This window comes from Taeniopygia guttata, chromosome 7 (assembly GCF_048771995.1).
Source record: "Taeniopygia guttata chromosome 7, bTaeGut7.mat, whole genome shotgun sequence".
Taxonomy (NCBI): domain Eukaryota; kingdom Metazoa; phylum Chordata; class Aves; order Passeriformes; family Estrildidae; genus Taeniopygia; species Taeniopygia guttata.
The window spans coordinates 2,942,114-2,965,152 of NC_133032.1; the positions used below are offsets into that span (position 1 = coordinate 2,942,114).

The 23,039-nt window shown below is 45.5% G+C and overlaps 1 protein-coding gene across 2 annotated transcripts in view; it reads left to right on the top strand.

Moving 5' to 3' along the window:
* The window catches only part of TRPM8 (transient receptor potential cation channel subfamily M member 8), a 36,038-nt gene that overhangs the window by 4,183 nt on the left and 8,816 nt on the right, over positions 1-23,039 (top strand). The window contains exons 3-21 of one of the 2 annotated variants that reach the window (XM_072931921.1): positions 295-368; positions 1,773-1,929; positions 4,835-5,012; positions 5,351-5,523; positions 6,157-6,331; positions 7,238-7,305; positions 10,494-10,691; positions 11,418-11,520; positions 12,057-12,175; positions 12,825-13,115; positions 13,445-13,540; positions 14,117-14,246; positions 15,262-15,407; positions 15,893-16,005; positions 16,600-16,816; positions 19,249-19,340; positions 20,030-20,168; positions 20,920-21,091; positions 21,264-21,441. In XM_072931921.1, coding sequence (XP_072788022.1) covers positions 295-368; positions 1,773-1,929; positions 4,835-5,012; positions 5,351-5,523; positions 6,157-6,331; positions 7,238-7,305; positions 10,494-10,691; positions 11,418-11,520; positions 12,057-12,175; positions 12,825-13,115; positions 13,445-13,540; positions 14,117-14,246; positions 15,262-15,407; positions 15,893-16,005; positions 16,600-16,816; positions 19,249-19,340; positions 20,030-20,168; positions 20,920-21,091; positions 21,264-21,441 — 2,819 coding nt within the window. Of the gene's footprint in view, positions 1-294; positions 369-1,772; positions 1,930-4,834; positions 5,013-5,350; positions 5,524-6,156; positions 6,332-7,237; positions 7,306-10,493; positions 10,692-11,417; positions 11,521-12,056; positions 12,176-12,824; positions 13,116-13,444; positions 13,541-14,116; positions 14,247-15,261; positions 15,408-15,892; positions 16,006-16,599; positions 19,183-19,248; positions 19,341-20,029; positions 20,169-20,919; positions 21,092-21,263; positions 21,442-23,039 lie in introns of those variants that run through there. The other variant, XM_072931920.1, reaches the window with a different exon arrangement.

Below are 23,039 nucleotides of genomic sequence, written 5' to 3' on the forward strand. Positions count from 1 at the left end.
ATGGTTAAACAAGCTGGAGAGACTTCGTATTCCACTCATCTCCCATAAAGGAGAACTTGAAGTTGTTCTGGTCTCCTACTGGGGTCTTTGTGTGTTGAATTAAAACAGCCTCAACTTTAAAGAACGTTACAGTCTTCCCTATTTTATCTTTTTTTTTTTTTTTTTTAAGCATTGGGAAGAATGTTTGCCGTAGAGTTTTAAGCAGTATCTTTGTGTTCACACTGTCTGTGCTGTTACTGAAGTATCTTCTGTTCGTGAGTTATCAGAAATAAACTTCTAAAAATTATTTTCCAGGATTTGGCCAACTTCATCCAAGAAAACTTTAAGAAGAGAGAATGTGTCTTTTTTACAAAAGACACCAAGTCAATGTAAGGACACACTTTTTTCTTTCAAGAACAGGGGGCTGGTGTGTGAGGGTATTTCTGCCTGCAAAGGCAGGGAGAAAAGTTTTGGGGTTTTTTCTTCGGAGTCTGGATCAAGCAGCACAATCTCACCTCAGTCCCCTTGTTTGAGTTACTCCACTAGTAATTTGATGCAGAACTAGGGATCTCATCTTCTAGCAGCTCTGTCACAGGGTTTAATGTCAAATTCCCTATTTGAAGCATAACTGGGGCAATAGGATGCTTGAAGGATGCAGCACTGATATTGGTGTATGACAAGGTATGCATCAGAGGTTTGCAAAATTTGAATTTTCCTTTTAAACCCAAATCATAAATTTAATGCACAAACCTTACACAGGCACTAGGTTTTGCTCAGGCTGATGTTCTCTTGAAACGGAATATTAAACTGGCTCCATTTTTAGGCACAGGTACCAGTGCAGTGCTAGTTTGAGGACCATAACATTGTTTTGTGGTTTTGGGGTGGGTTTTTTTTTGTCTCAGAAGAAAAATGATCAAACTAATATAGCTGCAGAAATCCTAGTATTGAGCTCTGAGGGCTCTGTGACACCTCTCTGCTCTGAAGCTGGAAGGAAATTAGTCTCATTTCAGAAAGTCTTGCTCAGAGTCTTCCTCTGCCACTAAAAATGGGATGTCTGGCAAGGCACCAATGGATGGAGGAGCTGGTTCTCATCAGCTTTTCTTCCTGCAAGCCCTCTGGGAGAGGATTGCAGAACTTGCTGGGTTATTTTTGTCTAGATATTTTTAAGGTAAGCTGGTTTCATTTGCAAGGTACAGCAGAGTAAAACAAACTTTTCTAAAGGAGACAAGCAATTCCCCCTTCTCTGTGTCCTCTGAGGGAGCAGGAGTGTGGGCTATGGGAGAGGACCTTTAAAATCAAGTCAGCCCAGCACCACCACTAAACCACATCCTCAAGTGCCACATCCATGTGATTTTGGAATACTTCTAGGGATGGTGGTTCCACCACGACCCTGGGCAGCCTGACCAATGCCTGACAGCCCATTCAATGCAATTTCTTTTCCCTGATACCCAATCTGAACCTCTCCTGGCACAACTTGAGGCCTTTTCCTCTTGTCCTGTCACTTGTTACCTGGGAGAGGAGATGCAGTGAACTCATCCTGTGTGGTTAAGAGCACAAAAAAAGGAAGAAAACCCCTCATCACAGCCTGGTTCCTGAGCTGTGCTGGGCAGAAGCAGGCTTTTGGGGAGGAAGCAGGATCAGCTTCTTCTCTGCTTTGTCAGGTGGTAAATCCCAGTAGAGTGCCACACACAACTGGTTCTGTAGCTCCACCTGCTGCTTTCCTTGCTGGCAGAGCTCCTTTTTCTGTGCTCAGCGCCCCTCAGGGGTCTCGTGTCTATTCCCTCTTCTTTCAGGGGTAACTTATGTAAATGTGGATACCCTGAAAATCAGCACATAGAGGGCACCCAGGTTAACACCACAGAAAAATGGAACTACAAGAAGCACACCAAGGAGCTTCCTACTGATGCCTTTGGGGACATTCAGTTTGAAAATTTGGGGAAAAGAGGAAAGGTAAGTGGAAATATTAAGGATATTCATGAGGCCCCTGTTGAGTACCAGTGGGAGCTCCTCAAAAGCAAGGAAGGTGAAATGGATTTTATTCTAATGGCAGGAGATAGGCTGCAAGGGACAGAAGCATGTTTTTCAAGCCCTGAAAATAGGTAACAAAGGATAATTCCTTCTGTGTTACTTCTTGGTTAGGCTGGTCATGGGAGTGAAAAGATGCACTCTTTCCAGACGTGGCAGGTGAATGAGGGTGATATTCAGGGATTATTTTATATCCACACAGACCAGCTTGCTCAGGCCTATAAACAATTGAACATTTCCCAGGATGGAGAGTTCTGGAGGGGGATGTAAGATATCTGTGGAACTTCAAAAGTTTTATTCCATTTGTTTTGTTTTGTTGTTTTTTTTTTTTTTTCCCTTGTGTCTTTGCTCTGAGTGTGGACAGTGGAGGTGTAGGAAGAAGAAAATAGCTGCTGTTGCTGTTTCTGGTGATGTGAGGAGTCACATGTGGCTGAAGGCATCTGCCTCCTCTAAATGGCTGATATTTAACACCAGTGCAGGTTGCTTGGGACAATCAGAATAAATGAGGAAAATCAGAGCCTGCTGTGTAAATGAAATTGGTTTGCTTTATGCAAAGTAGCTGAAATAAGAGGCACTTTGAGTGGGAAATGAGACTGAAAGTTTCAAATCACGCTTAAACAGATCCATGTGCTTCAGTTTTTTTTGATATGCACGTTTTAGCTTTTTACTATTTTGTTGTAAGCTGCTGTGTGACTGTACTGGAACAAAAATTGCTTTGCTCTGTTGCAGTATTTCAGATTTCTCAAAGGTAAAATTTTCTATCCTTAGGTTGTATCTTCTCCACTTCCAACTTTGGGAATCAGTTCATGTGCCCTCAGTTGTTTCATGTGCACTCTCAAGGCCACTGTACATATTTCAGAGCATACTTTGTTTAAGCACTGCATATAGGTCTCCTAGTCCATCCCATTGGAATGTTGGCTGGCATCACATCTTAATTCCCTTCTTATTCCCTACACAGCAAGGCACCTGCTGCTCCTGAAGATTGCCAAGTATTTTCTGTTGGTGCACGGCAGGGAGGACTTCAAACTCGGGGTGACCTGAGAACTGCTGCCAATTATCAGTGAGGGATGGAAAGTTTTATACCCTGCATTGTGACACATGAGTCCTAAAAAGTTCTGAGCAGAAATGAGATGTGAACAGACCTGTAAAGAGGTTTGAGGACAGGCTGGGAGAGCTGGGGATGCTTAAACCTGGAGAAGAGGTTTAGGGATTAGATTATGTCTAATCAAATAGATCCAGAGAGACCTCAGAACCCCTCCCAGTGCCTAAAGGGCCTCCAGAGAAGCTGTAGAGGGGCTTGGGATAAGGGATGGAGGGACAGGACAAGGGAAAGTGGCTTCCCACTGCCAGAGGGCAGGGTTAGATGGGATATTGGGAAGAAATTCCTCACTTTGATAGTGATGAGGCCCTGGCACAGGTTGTCTTAGAGAGGCTGTGGCTGCCCCTGGATCCCTGGAAGTGTCCCGGGCCAGGTTGGATGGGACTTGGAGCAGCCTGGGATAGTGGAAATTGCTCATGGCAGGGATGAGACTGAATGATCTTCAACTCCCTTCCAGGCCAAACCACTCTGAGATTCTGTAAAATCTCACCCTCTGTAAGTCCTGTTTTTGAGCTCTTCGTTTCTGCTGTGCTGCTCAGACCCTGTAACATCCACGAGCATCTCAGTCGCTGCCTTGAATGTTCTGGGAGCCCAAATCCCCAGAAAGACTTCCAGAATCGCAGCCCTGGTCTGGGAGCAGCATCCAGCAGCACCACGAGATGGCATCCTTGTACTTCAGAGGAGGGAGAGGCTGAGCTGGGGAGTTCACCTGCTGCAGTGGGGCTGTCAGCTTTGCTGTGGGCAGGGCTGACCACGTTGTTTTCCTGGCAGCTCCCCCCTCTTCCTATAGGGAAGCCTCTCCACCAAAACACCCAAAGCTTCATGTGACTGAAGCTTCTTGGGGCAGAAGCTGTGAGAGTCCCTTAGCTCTCCTGTACATCCTCTGTGATGGCCTAAATGCTTTAACTCATTCTGGGAACTTGTCTTGGAGCACATGAATATTTTTATTCAAGTTCATTGTCTCTAAGGTGGGAACATTTCCTTCTCAAAGTAATACTTTCATTTTGTTCTCCTGCAAGTACTGGGCAATCAGTATGAAATCCTCTATGATTCAGTTCCAAGCTGCTCTTTTTCATCTCCTAATTTGGCTTGTGCAGCCATGAATGTCTTTCAAAAGTGATGAAACTGTGAAGGGGCTTTTGAATAGCAAAGTAAGACAGGGTCAGAGAAGCTTTTACATAAATGGAGACATGTTTAGTCCACCTGAAGCCAGATAATCTTTCTTACTTTTTGGTGTCTTTGTAGCGCATTCAAGCTTTACTACAAACTTGGGATATTTGATTTGTCTTATACTTGAAGCACTGGAGTGGGTGCGTGTTGTGATGGACACCACTCACACGGAGCCCCAGATTTATTTGACTAGTGAATCAAAATACAACTGTCATTATTATTAGTTCACTTTCAATAATGCTGCCTCTCATTCAAAATCTAAGCTTTAAATAGCACCCTTGGAGTTAGTTGCTGTAGTGGTGGTGTGTTCATCCTTGTAGAGTTCCCCTGAAGCCCAAGGTCACTGCTCTTGCCTTCTCTAGAGGAAGCTGAGTGGGGTGCCTGGTTGTAGGGGAAGGATAAAAGTGCTTCAGAGGAAGAAATAAGGATTTCATCATCATCTTGCCTTTCATCATTGGAGCTAAGCTGCGCAGCAGAGAATAAAATGCAATCTCTGGGTTGTTCCCAGCCACCTTGGTTTATCTCCTGCTATATTTGTTCTCCTATTTTCTCTCCTCCAAGTACATACGCCTGTCGTGTGACACAGACTCGGAGACGCTCTACGATCTCATGACCCAGCACTGGCACCTGAAAACCCCAAATCTCGTCATCTCCGTCACCGGCGGCGCCAAGAACTTCGCGCTCAAGCCCCGCATGCGCAAGATATTCAGCAGGCTGATCTACATCGCCCAGTCCAAGGGTGAGCACCTCCTTCTGTGCCTCTGTTAACCTCACTGCTGCACAACAGGCGTGCAGAGGTAGCAGCTCAAAGGGTCTGTGGGGGAGCAGAGCGTTCGTTTTGCTTCTGCTTAGCTGCTGCACTTGGGACACATGTGACATGAATGGTTTGGAAGTGACACGAGTGGGATTTAGTCAGGGGTGCCTGTGATAACATAAGGTGAGTTGTGTGGCATCTCTTCTGTGCTTAATTAAAGAGCCAACCCCCAAGGTAACGAAAGGGGTTTGGGTTATGTCTTTAATGCCGTGGGAGGGTGGGTGTTTGGCTGTGTTCCCCCAGGTGACTGAACGTTGTTCCAGGAGCCTGGATTTTCACCGGGGGAACGCACTACGGGCTGATGAAGTACATTGGGGAGGTGGTCAGAGACAACACCATCAGCCGCAGCTCTGAGGAGAACGTGGTGGCCATTGGCATCGCGGCCTGGGGCATGATCTCCAACCGGGAAACCCTCATCCGCACGGCCGACAGCGACGTAAGGAGCGCGGGCTCGTGGAGTCATCGATGAGCTTAGAGTTAAGGTTGAACAAACTGGGACTTCTTCTAAGATCATAGAGTCCAGCTGTCAGCCCAGTGCTACCACCGCATTCACAATGTGAATTAAACCATGTCCTCAAGTGCTGCATGGATGGGTTGGTGGGGAAAGAAAGAGGAGGCTCGGCCTCAAAATGTCGGATGCTCTTCTCAGAGCAGGAGCAAAGTAAAATGTTCTCATGCCTGAGTTAGTCCAAGGTCACATCAGGCCTGGGGAGGAGGATTTCAGATGTGCCAGATTTTGGCATGTCTGTGTGGGAGTTCAGCTGCTCTAACTCCATGTCTGACATTGCATTAGGGAATAACTGCTCCCATGGTTATTCCAGCTCTGAATTCCCCGTGCACTCTTCCACAGTAGCAGCTCCCATGAGCTAAGGCACACGGTACCTGCTGCTGCTGTTTAGGATTTTCATTGACACTGCCATCCTACCTGTCAGATGCACTGGGGTAGCCCCCTTTGTCTCTTGTCCACCAACCATGATAGAACACGCCTAAAAAATTGTCCCACGGCATAAATAGGGTGGGCTTGTCCTTGTCCTTGAATTCCTGTGTCAAATGCTGTGCATGCCCCTAGGGGAGCTACTTGGCCCACTACATCATGGATGACCTGAAGAGAGACCCCCTGTACTGCCTGGATAACAACCACACCCATCTCCTGCTGGTTGATAACGGCACCCATGGGCAGCCCACCATAGAGGCCAAAGTGCGGACCCAGCTGGAGAAGTACATTTCAGAGCGGGTTATCCCAGGTATCCTCCTCCTCCTCCTGGCTTTGCGTGCTTTGGGGCTGATCCACAGTGATTTCCTTGGAATAAGAAAGTAGTGGCAGCATCCTGTGGCTGCTGAGCTGGAAGGCATCTGTGTGTGAACTGCAATGCATCTGGAGCTCTTTCAGGAGCAGCACCTTCCCTCATCTTCCTTTCTTTATTCCTTTGTGCCACAGCAAATGCTTCATTTCAGCCACACAGCCCTTCCCTCCCTTCCTCTTTGAAGCTGATCCCTCTATATCTCTCCTACCTGTCACTGAATTTCAGGTAGTTGGAGCACAATTACACAGGCTTTTCCCAAAATACTTATGAGGGTGGTTGAGCTGCCTGCAACCTGCTGCTAAATAATTTCTCTTTTGCCCCCTTCTTTACCAAAAAAAAAATCAAAGGCCTTAGCAGGAAATTTTTAAAAAGCTTTTGGGCGTGTTGTTGTTTGGGTTTTATTGTTTTGCTTGTTTGGAATGTCTCTCAAGCACTAACTCCTAGATTTACAGAATTCTTACCTTTCTTCTACGATTGGAAATGTGAACTCAGGTTCTTTGTCTTGAGCTTGTGATAAGAACCTTTCATTGACTCAAAATAAATAGTCAAAGGAGCAGACAAATACAATAAAATTCCATTTTAAGGGCTTCAGAGATAGCAAAATTTAGGATTTCTAGAAGGGAAAAGCTGTTGGAGAAGGGTGTCTGAAGTTAGCTATGCAGAATGTTAGGCAAAACTGAGTTTTCATTAAAAATACCTGTTAGTAACCGGCAAAATCAGCAGCAAACTAGTATTTACATGAATGGCTTGGAAATTCTTTCGTTGTACTTGAGAAAAGTAAGTTGTTCAAATTGCATTAATTGATTTATTATTTTTCCTTCTTTTTTCTTTTGATGTATTTCACAGAATCTAATTACGGTGGGAAGATCCCGATTGTGTGTTTTGCCCAAGGTGGTGGGAAGGAGACTTTGAAAGTAAGTTAATTTCCTTTATTTATTTCCAGGAATCACAACAGGGTATTGCTCTAATATTGGGGACAAATTACTCCAAAAGAAATTTAAGTAGACAGTGCTGTTATTTACAGAAGCTTGCCTTACACTTGCTACAGAAGGACCTTGTTTGTAATTTAAGCTTTTAAACTTTGTTTCTATTAAAATTTCTGTGCAAAGTTTCTGCCAGGCGAAGTATTGGCTGGGCAGTTCAGTTGTCTCAGTTCTTCCACACCACAGAATGTGAAGGGACATTAAAGACCACCCAGTTCCACCCCCTGCCATGGGCAGGGACACCTTCCACTATCCCAGGCTGCTCCAAACCCTGTCCAGCCCAGCCTTGGACACTCCCAGGGATCCAGAGGCAGCTACAGCTTCTCTGGGCACCCTGTGCCAGGGCCTGCTCACCCTCACAGTCAATCATTTCCTCCTAATGTGAACAAAAATTCCTTCCCTTGTCGTTTTAAACCATTAAAACTCCTTGTCCCATGTGAAAGTTTCTCTCCCTGTTTCTTTTAAGCCCTTTTAAGTACTGGAAGGCCACATTTGAAATCTAGTTTGGCTCTAGACCTGGCTTTAGTCTTGGCAGCTGAGCAGGGCAGGAGGGCTCTGCTGACTCTGACCCTTCTAAGGCTACACAGAGAAGGACCAGGCATCACCTTCAAATAGATGAGAGGATGAAGAACAAAGAAGTTTCTTGAAACAGGATGTCTGAGGGGGAAGGGAGATGGCTTCTAAATCTCTCTGAGGCTTAAAAACCAGGGTTGTTACTTGCCCATTCCCTGTGCCAGAGTGAAGATGAGTGGCCTGAGGAAGCAAAGGGATCTGACCCAGGGTTTTCAAAGCGAGGGGACATGGAGTCAGGCTGTGTGGGAAGGGAACAGTAACAGTGAGGATGAGCTCTGACCAGCTACAGGAAGAGCTGGTTTAGCCTGTAGAAAGAGCTGGGAAAAGGGCTGGATTGTGCAAGAGAGTAGGGTGCAACAAAAATAAAGTTGAAGCAGTATTGTATTTATGATTTTTTTTGTAGATGGTATCTTGGTACTTCCTGTTCTCACCAGAACTGTGCTGTTACTGTTGAGGTTGATCAAACTACTTGGCTTGTCAGGAGGATAAACAATGTGATTTCAGAGCATGATCTCTGTTTCCACTTCATTGCTGGTGTTAATCAATTGCTCTGAATCAGTGTGTGAAATTCCAGATTGTTATCCCAGCCTCCCTGTATGTTTCGTGGGAGTTTGATTCCATTCACTTGATGAATTTTATCTTTGCCCAATTGCTATGAGTGCAGATGCAGTGTTAATTGAAGGTCCTGAGATTACATGAAGCATCCAGTCAGGTTTTAAAGGAAGGCTGTGCTCAAAGGGTTGTGTTGAATATGTCCATTTCCTTTTAGCTCCAAATTGCTGATGTTTAAGAAAGGATTTGGCCATCACTGAAGGAACTGACTGACTGCCAGGTGCTGTAGCTGTGCAGACTTATGATTTCGTATTCCAAAAAAAAAAAGATTTTTTTGAGAGACCTCAGACCCACTGTTAAGCAGTGATACACAACACAGACTTAGTAGCTGCCTAACCAGAATGAGTAACAGCCATGTTAAATCAAATGCATAGTTCCTGCCAGGAGTTTCCTCTGGGAGGTACCTGGATGATGGTTCAGTTCAGGGTCCATGCCGCTCTCTTGGCTATTTCATAGAATCAAGATAACATTGAAGTTGGAGAAGACTTCTAAGATCCTGAGGTCAATCTAGCACCATTACCATGTTCACCACCAAACCGTGTCCTCATGTGCTACATCCACACATTCTTTGGACACTGCAGGGATGGTGACTTCTTAACCAGCCTGTCCCAGTCCTTGACAACCCTTTCAGTGAAGAATCTTTTGTGATATCCAACCTAAACCTCTCCTGGTGCAACTTGAGGCTGGTTTATGTCATCCCCGGTTTTTATTTCTCAGTGTTGGAAGTGCACTGAGATATTCTGAGGTGAAGCCTTTTTTAAAGGAGTAAATTGAGTCTCTGACCAGCCCCAGTGACTCTGCAGAGTCCATGCTCTGGATGTCTGTCCTTGCCATGCCTTGGTCCTAGCAGTGCTGGCCAGGAAAGGCTCCCTCTTTCTCAGCTTCTGTGACTGGTGCATGATGACTAGAATCAGCATTAGTGAGGGAGAAGTAAAACAGTTCCAAGCTTCTGCTTTAAATTTCCCTGTGGTGTAAAACATGTACTTTAGCTGAACCTTTTTTTAGAAAACCACTTTCATCTAGCTGATAAGAAAAGCCTCCTTGCCTTTGTCAGAGACCTGCTCTCCAGTTGACAGGAGGAATGTGCGCACGGTTTTGATGACTGAGTTGGTTTTTTTTGTTCTCAAGAAACTCTCTTAACTAATAGATGTTCTGTCTTTCCAGTGCTTGATAACTCTCATCAAGTCCCTTTGTACAATTTGCTGGCAGCCAGCTTATGCTGTGACTCTGTTCTCAGTGTAGTGATGCGAATGAAACCAGCATCTCCTATGGTCTTTGCACCAGGAAGGTTAATGGTCTTTCCAGCATTATTTCAGCAGGTTTTTGTCTTGCTGTTAATCCATGTACTATACTGCTGTGTGAGAAATTGTGTAAGTGGCTACTTAGAGACTTTCAGTAACATTAGAGTTTGATGTGCTTGTGGTGCTACAGAAATGATCTCTCTCTAAAACACTGCTGCTTCTGCCTCCAGCAAATAAATCCAGAGCCCTGGGTCTCAGCTGAGCAATGCTATGCCATAAACCAGCAGTGACTGTAGCTGGGCAGCACTGTTGTGTGACCTGAATTCCATTTCCACTTGGCAGTTGTCCTGATCTGCTGGTCCACTCTAAAACTGAGCAGCCTGGCCTGCTGGAAGTTGTCTCTGCCCATGGCTGGGGGTGGAGCCATATGTGCTTTGAGGTCCCTCCCAACACAGATTGTTCTGTGATTCTATGAAAATTTGGCAGATGGTGATTTCTGACTCTCTGGGGCTCTTTACAGCCCTCTCTCATTAGATGGATGATGCTTTAAAGAGTTGTCACTGGTAATGCATCAGTGGCTAATAATAAAAATACTGCTGTGGGCTGTGGGTTTCTGTTGTTCTCTAGGCTTCCTTACTCAATAGCAGGCTCTAGTAACAGTCATGTTCAAGTGCTCTCCCTGTGTCTCCTTAGTCCATCAACGTGGCCATCAAGAGCAAGATTCCCTGTGTGGTGGTGGAAGGCTCTGGGCGCATTGCGGACGTCATTGCGAGCCTGGTGGAGGCTGAAGGCACTCTTGCTTCCTCCTGTGTCAAGGAGAGCTTGCTCAGGTTCCTGCCTCGCACCATTTCCAGGCTGTCAGAAGAGGAGACTGAGAGCTGGATCAAGTGGGTGAGTGTGGGGTGCTGTGGGAGGAGGGTAGAGGGAGCAGCTAGTGGCTTCCAAGTCAGGGGTGTTGCTGTCGGGTGATATATGGGGTGTGTAGGGCTCCTTGCCATGTTACATCTATGCAGATTTAAGAAAGGAAAATTGGGAATCTCCAGGGGTTGGAACAAAAGCCTTGGCAGGGGCTGCAATCAAGTCAGAAGATGTCTGCTCACAGACAAGGATCTCTTCCCTGTGGAGTGTGGAGCTTCTGCTGGGCTGCTTTAGAGTGTACCTCCTCCTGCATCAGAAATGGCCAAGATTATTTGTCTTTCATGTGCTAAAATGAAATCAACTCTACAAAGCTTCATTATGAGAAAAATTATCAGGTTTTGACAAAGCACAAGGAGGTAGAGACTGTTCGCTAACAAACTGCTTGACATAAGTTGAAACTTGTGCTGTCACAATCTTTTCTACTTTAAGAATCACTTCTAATTACTGAGATTGTATCATCTTGTTCAAGATGATTTGCATAGGAGAATCACAGTTATTTGCTGTATGTTCAGGGGATAATTAATGTTGTCCTTTGATGACTTTAAAATCAAGCTCATTATCTACTTCTGTTTGGATTTGTTAAAACCCAGGACTGATGAAAAGCAGCTTTGCTGTGATGTGGTGGCAAATTTCTTTTTAATAGGAGATCTGTTACTAAACAGCCTTGATAGCTTTGAAACACTTTTTTTTTTTCTGTAGATCAGAGAAGTCCTTGAGAGCCCTCATTTACTGACAGTGATCAAAATAGAAGAAGCTGGAGATGAAATTGTGAGCAATGCCATTTCCTTTGCCCTGTACAAAGGCAAGTAATTGTTTTTCCGAGTTTGTCTGGGGATTTAAAAATGGAAAAAGAAATGGCTATTTATTCTCTAGATCAGGTTTCCTTAGAGCAGTGCTATCTCTCTAGAGCTAAGCTACTGCCACAGTGTAGAGCCTGCCTTCTTCTGAAGGGGTGTGGGCAGGCTACAGCAGCAGTATGGGATCTCTCAGTGTGGGAAAGATCCAAACCAGGTAATTGGGAAGGCAGCTTGGAGAGCCCTAGGGATGCTGGTAGGAATCCTGCAGAATCTCTCCCGTGTAGAGGCTGCAGGACTCTGAGGAGCCTGAAGGAAGCATTGTGCTGACCTTGGTTATGAGGTGCTCCTGGCAGCTCCTTTGTGGCCTGTCTTGGACCATAAATACATCCCTCAGCCTCCAGCATCCTCCAGCCCCCCAGTCGGGAAGATGTGTGTGGGTGTGGGGAAAGAGCCACTTGGAAGGAGTCTTGTCCTGGCAGTGTGAGAAGCAGAGACGATAAATATGCCTGGTCTTGACCCAGAGGTTGTTCCTGCTCTGCAGCGTTCAGCACCAACGAGCACGAAAGGGATAACTGGAATGGGCAGCTGAAGCTGCTGCTGGAGTGGAACCAGCTGGACCTGGCCAGCGATGAGATCTTCACCAACGACCGAAACTGGGAGGTACAGCCCCCTTCTGAGTGAGTGCAGGGGGACACATCCCAGCAGGAGCCACTGTCTCAGCACCTCAGCCTCTCGGTGTTTATTGCTCCTGCACTGACACATTCCGTTCAGCCTGGAGAAGAGATCAGACCTCCTTGGGAGCTGCTGCTTCCTCACAAGGGGCAGCTCCTATCTCTGCTGTGACAGCCTAGGGAGCGGCTGGAGCTGTGTCAGAGGAGGATCAGGCTGGATATTCTTCCCTTGGATGGTGCTGGGCACTGCCCAGGCTCCCCGGGGAATGTGCACAGCCCCAGGGCTGCCAGAGCCTAAGAAGCTTTTGAACAGTGCTCTCAAGGATGCACAGGATGGGATTGTTGAGGTGTCTGTGCAGGGCCAGGGGTGTCGGACTTGATCCTTGTGGGTCCTTTCCAACTCGGGATACTCCATAAAGCCACGATCCATCATTCCATGATGATCTATTGTATGATCAGTGGTTGCAAAGGTGATCTGCCCATGCCAGAAATGCTCTGGGCCATCCAGCCAGGGCAACTGTGTACAGAAAAAAAACCCTGATTCTGATGAAAACGTGACAGTGACCACATGTCAGATCTTAGATAAGGTGTACTCATCTCATATGATCCCTAACATTTACTTTTCCACTTCTTCCTAGTCTGCTGACCTGCAGGATGTGATGTTCACAGCCCTGGTGAAAGACAGGCCCAAATTTGTCCGGCTCTTCCTGGAGAATGGCTTGAATCTGCGGAAGTTCCTCACCACTGAGGTCCTGAGGGAGCTGTACACCAACAACTTCAGCAGCCTGGTGTTCAAGAACCTGCAAATTGCCAAGAACTCCTATAACGATGCCCTCCTCACCTTCGTGTGGAAGATGGTGGAGGATTTCCGGAGAGGTTTCAAAAGATACTACAAAAACAGCAAGGATGAGATGGAGATCCAGCTGTCAGTGAGTGATGGGCAGTTTGATCCTGCTGCAAGTGAGGTTTTATCTGGACTGCAGTGGTTAGAGCAGGAAGTGCCTTTTACACAAATATTACCAGCTTCAGGAAAAACAGGGAGGCTGATTGATTCTTGTCAAATACAAGGCTTTAATAGAAATAGCAAATGTAACCTAGCTCACAGTAGTGTGTGACAACTGGCAGAGAACTTAGAGAAGGGATTGGTGAGGTGGCTGTGACACAAGGAAAATACAAAAACAGGAGAGTCCAGACATGGATTTGTTCCTGCTGAAAACATTTGGTTAGCTTAGGTCTGAGTTCTTGCTCTCTCTTTCAGGAGGAGTGTCCTATCACAAGGCACCCATTGCAAGCTCTGTTTATTTGGTCAGTTCTTCAGAACAAGAAGGAGTTGTCCAAAGTCATTTGGGAGCAAGTAAGTCGAGTTCTCCTTTATTTCTCTTTGCAGGCAGTGCAGTTGGGTTCTGTGCCTTGGGTTTATTGGCCTTTGAAGGCTCCACATCCAGCTTCAAACACAACACCACAAGAGATAATTGCTAGATGACTCTCAGTAGGTTTTATATTGCCCATTTTGTGTCTGGATGTGGACTTTATCCTTTCATTTCCTAAGGTTGTGTGTGAGTCAGCAGTCTGTATCCATTGTATGTTGTCATCTGTGCCTGAGCTGGGATGCTGAATTCCCACACATTTCACAGCATGGATGGATTCTGATTCCAGCTGTTTTATGGAAATCCAATTTCTAATTTGGATTAGACAGTAATTTAATGATTGTAGAATTCAATAGATCATTCTGGACTGGGAACTGAGCAAAATGGAGGATAACTTGTGAAGAATTCCACCTGGTATAGTGGAAGCTATCCCTGCCTGTGGCAGGGGGTTGGGATGAGATGATCTTCAAGGTCCTTTCCAACCCAAATCATTGTGGTTTCAGGATTCTGTGATCATGTTCCCTTCTCAGGGGGATTTTCACGACTTTAGTCTCTCTCCACAGACCAGAGGCTGCACTTTGGCAGCCCTGGGGGCCAGTAAGCTCCTGAAAAGCATGGCCAAGGTGAAGAATGATATAAATGCTGCTGGTGAGTCTGAGGAGCTCGCTAATGAGTATGAGACAAGAGCAGTAGGTAAGTGGCTGCTCTGTGACTCATTTAGAAATTTAGTGGGAAGGGTCAGAGACCAAGGAATTAAAAACTAGATATCCAACATTAAATACATTTTTCTTTTATGTCAACATGTGATTTTACTGCTTAGAAATTCCTTCCATACCATTTGTTCCCAGTAGAAATTTTGTGTCCTGTCTTAAGAATTTGGCTTCAAAAGGTGTGTGTTGTGAAGGGGAGGTTTTTTTTTTGGGCTGGAGAATTTCTTTCATGGGGAGGAAAAGCTCCTTAGCTCTACTGGCAGGGCTGAAGAAAGGTGCCCACAAACAGGAAGGAGAATATGAAAAAGGAGATACTTTCCTAAGGAGTACTGGTAGTATTCAGGCTGGGAAAAAACACCCTTCAGGGAGTACTTCTGGGGAGTGAGAACAAGTAGCAGGTAAAAAGTAGATTGATGATTCTGTGACTTTATAAGGACCAGCTCAAGGCCATGCTGGAAGTATCTTGCTTGTTTCCAGAGAGTATCTCTCTTATTCTACAAAGCAAAAACTGCTTAAATAGACTTTTTTTAAAGGTATCTACATCCCTGAGGCCAGATGATTTAGCAGGACACTAAGGAGTGAACAGTGCATTTCCCAGTGAAAAAGGATCAGATTCTTTTTCAACCCTGCTGTTAATTTTGGACTGACTATAATTCATTAGATCAATGCCAAACAGAATTTAAGAGGATGAAGCAAGTAGATTTACGGAGTCATTTAAGGAGGAATTCACATTTTTACTCAATTTTTTAGTTCAGAACTAAGTGCTCTGTGTGATTTAATGTTACAGTTTTCCATCCAGACACAAATTCTGTATCAAAAGTTGAAGATGTGCAAGTGGGGCTGTAAAGGGATGCACAGTCGTTCTGCAGTGCTGAAAATGTGAAAAAGGTTCTTGTCTACATGCTTTGATAATACAAATATTACACTAAAGATACTTGCACCCAAATTGGTGGGAAATTGAAGTTGGAGCTCAATGTGGAGCTGCTTCTTTCTACCAGAGCTGTTCACTGAGTGCTACAGCAACGACGAAGAACTGGCTGAGCAGCTGCTGACTTATTCCTGTGAAGCCTGGGGAGGGAGCAACTGTCTGGAACTAGCAGTGGAAGCCAGAGACCAGCAGTTTATTGCCCAGCCAGGTGTGCAGGTAATGGCAGTGAAGGAAAGGTGTACAGGTCACTGTAGCTCTTGTGCTCTAACAGGGGGTCTTGGCTCCTCTACCCACAAATGTAAATCGGGAGGCAAAAATCTTGACTGGGGCTATAAATCATAATGAACTGGATAATAAAAGACTGCCTGAAGTGGTTTCTGCTTTGGGCTTGCACAGTGTGGATGTAATGCCCAGCATGGATGAGCATTGCATATAATGCAATGGTTTTGTAAGTGTTTTATCTGTCGGGTCAAGTCCTGCTCAGCCTCATCTTTAACTCCTTGTCCCATAAATGGAGCATGGCTGCCCTAAGGAGTTGTTGAAGAAACCTTTCTGTTTTGTTGTAGAAGAAATCCCTAGTATTTTGATTGAAATCTCAAAGTTTGGGGTTTATTTTTACTAAATCAAATGTTCTAAAATAGCATTCCTAGGTTATTTTCTTGTTGTTGCAACAAATAATGGTGTTTCCTTCTTGCCTGCAGAATTTCCTTTCCAAGCAGTGGTATGGAGAGATTTCAAGAGACACTAAGAACTGGAAGATTATACTGTGCCTGTTCTTTTTCCCTTTAATAGGCTGTGGTTTCATCTCATTCAGGTAATCAATTGACTTTTCATTAGTGGGAAATTTTTTCAGAGGGAAAGCAAGTTAATTAATTGTAGAATCTTAGGGCAAGGCTGGCTGGAGATCATCCAGTCCAACCCTGTGCTCAAACAGGGTCAGCTGGAGCAGGTTGCCCCAGGACTGTGTCCAGTTTTGGATATCTCCAAGGGTGGAGACACCACAGCTACTCTAGGGAAGCTGTTCTAGTGTTCAGTCAGTCTTAGATAAAGGTATTCAAAAGCCAAATGAGCTTTTGACAGTTTGGGTTTCACTCTGATCTTGGATTTAAGACCGCAGAATCACAGGATGGTTTGGGTTGGAAGGGACCTTAAAGCTTATCTTGTTCCAGCCTCTGCCATGAGCAGGGACACCTTCCACTGTCCCAAGGTGTCTCCAAGCCCCATCCAAGCTGGAAGATGTACCAGTTTACTGGAGCACCTCAGGGCAGTGGTTGCAGGATGTCTTTACCTCTGAAGTGACATCCTGAGCTGGACCTCGCACCCTTTGCGCTTTCACTTTTAAGAACACAGGTGTTTCTAGGCATTAAAAGCTATGCTTTGAGACCTTTTCCCTCTTTTAATTCCTCAGGAAAAAGCCTGTGGAGAAGAGTAAGAAACTCTTCTTATATTATGTGTCTTTCTTCACCTCCCCCTTTGTGGTCTTCTCCTGGAACGTCATCTTCTACATTGCTTTCCTGTTGCTCTTCGCCTACGTGTTGCTTATGGATTTCCAGAAGGAACCCACGGCCCTGGAGATCATCCTTTACGTGCTGGTCTTCATTCTGCTTTGTGATGAAGTGAGACAAGTAGGCAGCGCTTGCAACCCCAGCAAGTTTAGTGTTAGAGCCGCAGCCTTGAGCTTTTCCCCCTCCAAGGCAGTGCAGGTGCTCAGGGGAGCCACTTCCTAGCAGAGCTGCTCAGGCAGCTCAGGGCCCAGTGAGGGATTTTTTCCTCTGGTGTTTAATTCCTGCTTGTGCCCCTGCAGTGCAGTGTCTGTGCACCAAGAGGATAAGCCTGGTGCAGGCATTTCCCAGGAATGCTTGGCTTGCCAAGGTAGTTGGTAATTAGACTTAGCACATTTGTCTTGGTGCAAAGCTTTAGATGAAGTCATTACTGCCTCTCTTCTCTACATTCCACCCCCTTTATTTTTTGTTTTACTAGTAATCTACATACATTCATGCATTTTTATTTCGCTTTTAATCATCTTTACAGTTTTTGCTAGTTCAATGTAGACTCAGGGCCCAGCTGTGATGTGGGAACAGCATGTGGGACTGCCTTTATAGCCAGCCACTTAGCTGGTATCTTCTCCTCACTTCACATGGAATCTGGTGGGTTTTGGGCAAGCTGGTCTCTGCCAGTCTGTGGTCAGAGCTGGGAGATGTGGGAGGATTGCTGTGGGAGTCAAAAAGCAGTGGGTGTGTGGGTTTGGTGCTGTGTTCTGACTCTGCTAAGTACTAAGGCCTGAGTCATGTCATGAGTGTTTGTGGGTGATCTGCTGGATCATCCCACCCTGCAATATCGTTTTTTACTTGAGCTCAGATGACATTTCTGATGCTGCTGTTACTGTAGTCTTTTCCCTTTTTAATATTCATTGTTTATGGCAACTTTACTTTCTAAGAAAATGGGGGAAGAGACTCTTTTGCCATGGAAACACTAATGGAGTGTTTGTTTCTGCTGATTTAGGTTCTGGTGTCTCTGGACCTGTCCTTGCACATCCTGTGTGTACCCAGCAAAAGTCCTGGGGAAAACCTTAGGGATAGAAACCTTATTTTCCTAACAATGTCCCTTTTTCTTACTACCCTGAGCAGGTAGAACTGCTGCAATTCCCTTTAGTAACTGGTAGCCAGACTGTACCAATTTGGCAGTGGAGGCAGCTAAATTTGAAGACTTAAAGTTATCTGCAGCCAGTGTTCTGGCTGCAAAGCCATTTTCCTGAGGACGAGAAATGGAGCAGAAAGCAGAGCAGTGTCCCAGTCCTCTAAACTTCTTGGTGAAATTCCTCCCTGGCTTCCCCTGAGATAGACCATGGGTGCATTAGTCTAACTCTGCATCAAAGTTGTGTGTGTGCTTTAAAGAAAAAGAGAGGGGTCTCTCAGATTTTGTTTTCACATCCAAGACAAAGTAAGAGCAGTTTGCCTGGGGTCCCTGTAGCTGCTGCAGTTGGATAACCAGTTCTGGGGAGAAATCAGCCCTTGGTCTGGAACAGTCTCTGACCTGTAAGCCACTGGCTCAGCCCTGCTTTCACTTCTGGTGGTCCCAGGGATTTGTAAGTAGCTGGAGCTGCTCCTAATCCTGTTTTGAGCCATGGGGAAATTGGAGAGGCCTTTTCTCTGCCGTCTCCTTAGCCACATGGAGGTAGCCTTCAGCCAGGTGAGTGGGTGGACTGGGGGGTGTGAAGGAAAGCCCTGTTTTCTCCAGTGTAGAAGGAATCTGGACAGAACCTCTGTGCACTTTGCCTCTCAGTAGAAGAAACTGCTCGGAATTTGGAGAGCTGCACATCAGTCCCAGATGTTTTATTTGATTTAAGGAGCTAGTGGGCAGAGACAGCACTTGGGAGAAAACTGCCTTGGATTTCTGTTTGTTTCCCATAGAAGTACTAAGGACAGAATTGCCTTCCTTGGATATGTCAGTTAGAGATTCATTGAGCAGTACTCTGCAAAACTTTGATTTCAATGAAAATTGAAATTCAAAATACTTATGATTGGGGATGCAGTTTATTTTTCCCGGCCTGGCAGAGGTTTGTCCTGATGAAGCTTCTTGTCCTTATGAGTCACCTCTGAATTGATTCCAGAAGTTAGTTCTTGCACAGACTTGGGATCCAGGCTGCTGTACCACTCAGTCTGGGAATGAGCAGGGATTCTCACTAGACTTGCAATTTAGAAATAGAGAGCTCTGTAATTAAAAGAATAAATGTTAAATCTGGGTTTTGCATCCAAAGCATGTGTATGTAGCTGGGGGCAGATTAGTGAATGAGCTCTGTGAAGGGAGAGAAGCCAGGATGCATCAGCTACCCTTAAACTGTTACCCCCTTCCCCCCTGCAGTGCTTCCTGGGTCACACCAAGACCCAAAAAAACAGGTTGCCAGTAACTTGTGGCATTGCTGGATACATGAAACCCCTCTTTATGGGGAAATTGAAAGCCATCTGAACTCTGATGTTATTTACTGTGTGACAAAATGTTAATTGGACAAAGAAACTATGCTGTGTGGGGGTTACTTTCTGTTCTTTTTCCTTCCCAGTGGTACATGAATGGCAGCAAGTATTTCTCAGACCTGTGGAATGTTATGGATACCCTTGCAATCTTCTACTTCATAGCAGGAATTGTGTTCAGGTGAGTAGTGCCTTCTCTTGTCCACATTACAGCTTTACTTCCCTTCCTTGGTGGGTTTTGCCTACAACCTGTAATGAAATTTTGGGGAGCAATGTGTTCATGGAATTTGCATTGTGAAGGCCCCAAATACTGACAAGTCTTGACTTAAAAAAAAAAAAAGACAGGGGATCTTTAGAATTTTTTGTGGCTCCTGTTACTGGCTGTTTAATATGACCACCTGGGCCTTGTGTTATATTTAAGAGGACTGTGCAGCAGCCTAACAATGTCATTATCTCCCAGAAGCTGTTCTACACAATGGGGTGAGTTAAAATCCATGGCAAAGAAATTATGGAAACACGTTTTCCAAAGTAATTGTTCAGTCAGCTGTAACTTAGTCCTTGTTGCCTCAGGGCAGTGCAGCAGATGTTGCACTGTGGTGGTTCCAGGTACAAATTTCCTTGCTGTTAATAGCTTTAAGGGTAAGAGAAAAAATGAGCAGGATGATGATGCATGTCAGGAAGAAAGGGTATAAACAGAGCATGCATTAACCATCTCTGTCACCTGTCATTAGATGGGGCCCTGGATAGCTGTGCTCTGCTTTCTAATTGTTCACCTATCACTCTCCATTTCGATGTTTCAGTGTGTTTTTACCTGATTTCTGCATGATTTAACCAAGGCTTCTCTTTGTTTTCTTCTGCTGTCTCCATCAGGCTTCACTCTGATGAAAGCTCTTGGTATTCCGGGAGAGTAATTTTCTGTTTGGACTACATAGTTTTTACCCTGAGGCTCATCCATATTTTCACAGTTAGCAGGAATCTAGGACCCAAAATTATTATGCTGCAGAGGATGGTAAGATTCTGGCAGCTATTCAAAAGTCTAAATAAATGATGTGACACTTTTTTCCCCCCCCTTCCCTCTTAAGAGTGAAATCACCATGTTCTGATGATGGCAGCAAGTTAAATTGGCTAAACAGGATTAATTAAGTTTTAAATGGGACCTAATTAAGAGTAGGGCATTTTTCTCTGTCCAGAGAAAGAGTAAGGATTAGACTGAAGACCAGAAGAGGAAACTTGCTTCCTGGTAGCTTTTTTTTTCCATACCTCAAACATTCCAGTGGTATTTCTGTTGCCCCCATGTGTATTCCCCAAACAAGAGAGTGATGGTAGAGGGTACAGGAGGAGGACTTTGGTCCTCCACTGCATGCATCACATGAGTACCTGAGGAAGAGGGTGGTGAGGATCCTCTCATACAGTGCTAGAAATTCATGCAACCATTGCCCAGAGTGTCTGGGCTGTAAATGCTGGTTGGAAGCCATCCAGAGCGGCATTTTCAGAAGCTTTCATCTCACAGGGGTAAGGTGAGCCACAGTCTTTTTTACCTGGTTCTGGCTTTTGTGGAGCCTGTCTGATGCCAGGGGGATATCCTGTATTCCAAAACATGCCTTGCTTTTGTGGTTGCATAAATATTTTTGAAGTTCTCTGAATGGGAGTGGTCAGTTATTACCATGTGTTTTGTGAAATTAGGAGCAAAAAGCCATCCCTGTGTGGCTTGCAACAGACCTGCAGGGGTGCACTGATTGATGCCTGTTGTCCCTTTTCAGATGATAGACGTCTTCTTCTTCCTCTTCCTCTTTGCTGTGTGGATGGTGGCCTTTGGTGTAGCCAGGCAAGGCATCCTGAGGAAGAACGAGCACCGCTGGGAGTGGATCTTCCGCTCGGTCATCTACGAGCCCTACCTGGCCATGTTTGGCCAGTACCCTGATGATATTGATGGTATTTATCTTCTGGGGTGTCCCTCCTCAGTGGGTCGAAGGCTCTGTCCTTCTATAGGTTGTCCAGCCCTGTGCTGGCCCCCTGCCTCCAAGCCTAACGGGGAGCAGGAATGGAGGGATGAGAGCAGGACCAGCAGAACGAGGAGCTCACTGTTTGCTCTCCCTTCTCTGAGGTACCACCTACAACTTTGACCACTGCACTTTTTCTGGGAACGAGTCCAAGCCCTTGTGCGTGGAGCTGGATGCCAACAACCAGCCCCGCTTCCCGGAGTGGATCACCATTCCCCTTGTGTGCATTTACATGCTCTCCACCAACATCCTCCTGGTCAACCTGCTCGTGGCCATGTTCGGGTGCGTAACGAAGGAGCCGTGGCTTCCCGGTCATCCCTGTACTGACATACCTCTGGGGAAGGGACTGCAGTGCTGGAAAACAGCAGGAAGTCAGCCCTTGCCTCTGCATCTGTCACAGCAGCCTGGGGGAAGCTGGTGCAGTGTCCTGGGGAGGGATTGCTGCCTGTCCTTTGCCTCCATCTCTAAGCATCCTCTGCACTGTGGGTGTGGTGCAAACCCATCACAGGGGGGTGATGCTGGTTAGAGCCTTACCAAATGTGAGTTGCTGCCCAAGTGACCTTGCTTGAGCAGCAGAGTGAGTAAATGAGTTATTATCACTCTTCAGGACACTGTGGTTTTATTAACCTGAGCTGCTGTGTGGTGAGGATAAGTCTGGTACTGATTTGATGGACCTGCCATTTATTGTTCTGACTTAGACCACAGGCAATGGGCCACATCCCCTTGTGACATGCAAAAGGACTTTGTCTTGAGAAGTGCCATCACCTCTAGACCAGCAAGGTCAGGGAATGTCTTCCTCAGCTTCTCCCAGAAATCTTTGTTGCATCCTCTGCAAGCTGTGACACAGAGTTCATTTAATCATGGGAAGTTCCTCATACCAGACTTTGGGGGTGTGTTGCCTTCATGTCTCACTTGGGAATGCAGCTGGATTGGTGCTGTGCCTCTGTTCCCATTCCCAGCCCTTGTCCTTTTCTGCTTTACACTCACAACAAGAGTACTCAAAACCTCTGACCACCTTTCTTGAGGACCACAAAGTTTATTTTTGTGATTTGATGGTACCTTGGCAGGAAGTTGCTTTGGCAACAGGAGTATTGACAGGACTCCTGGTGCTGCTCAAGAGCATCTCTCAGCTGAATGACGCTGCCAGTGTTTCCTGGCCTGAGATGAGATGTTTGAGAGTGGTAAGTTGAGAATGCCTCAGATTTAGGTTCTGCTCTGACCCCTCCTCCCCAGGCTGACCTAGAATCTAAAGAAAATCAGAAATACTATTTTTGGCAAGGCATCCAAGATAGGTAAAACATATCTGTGCCTGGGGAGAGACAAGCATGCTCATACTCCCTAGGAAGGGTGCAAGTACCTCTCAGCAATGAAGAAAAGTGTATAGCAGTAAGCCAGCTCTACCCTAAAACCCTTTAATATTTGCTAGAACACTGACTTTACCAGTACCTGATGGTAAATGCTCTGGTTTATGCTGTTATGCCAGTAAAAAACCCTCTAGTTTTCGCCAGTTGCATCTATCTTTTACACAAAAAGAGAATCTCCACCAGGTGAAAGTTTGCATTTATCTCACATAAAGGTGCATTAGGCTCTCAGCAGAGGCATTTTGGGAGCATCCATCTGCACTTAATGTCACACTGAAAGGTCAGGCAGCCTGGGAGCTGCTGGCACATGTGGTTGTTGCTTTGCTGGGTCCATACAGTGCCTTGTGCTGTGGGTTTGATCTGTGCCTGCAGTGTCCTTAATACCTCTACTATAAATCTCAAGAGCTTTTAAATTTCTTGTAAGTGTTCTCATTTTAGGTTTGGGCTTTTTCTTAAGAAAGCAGTTAACTGCTCAATTAACAAGACACAATATCTTGTGAAGAAGGATCCTGTTCTCAT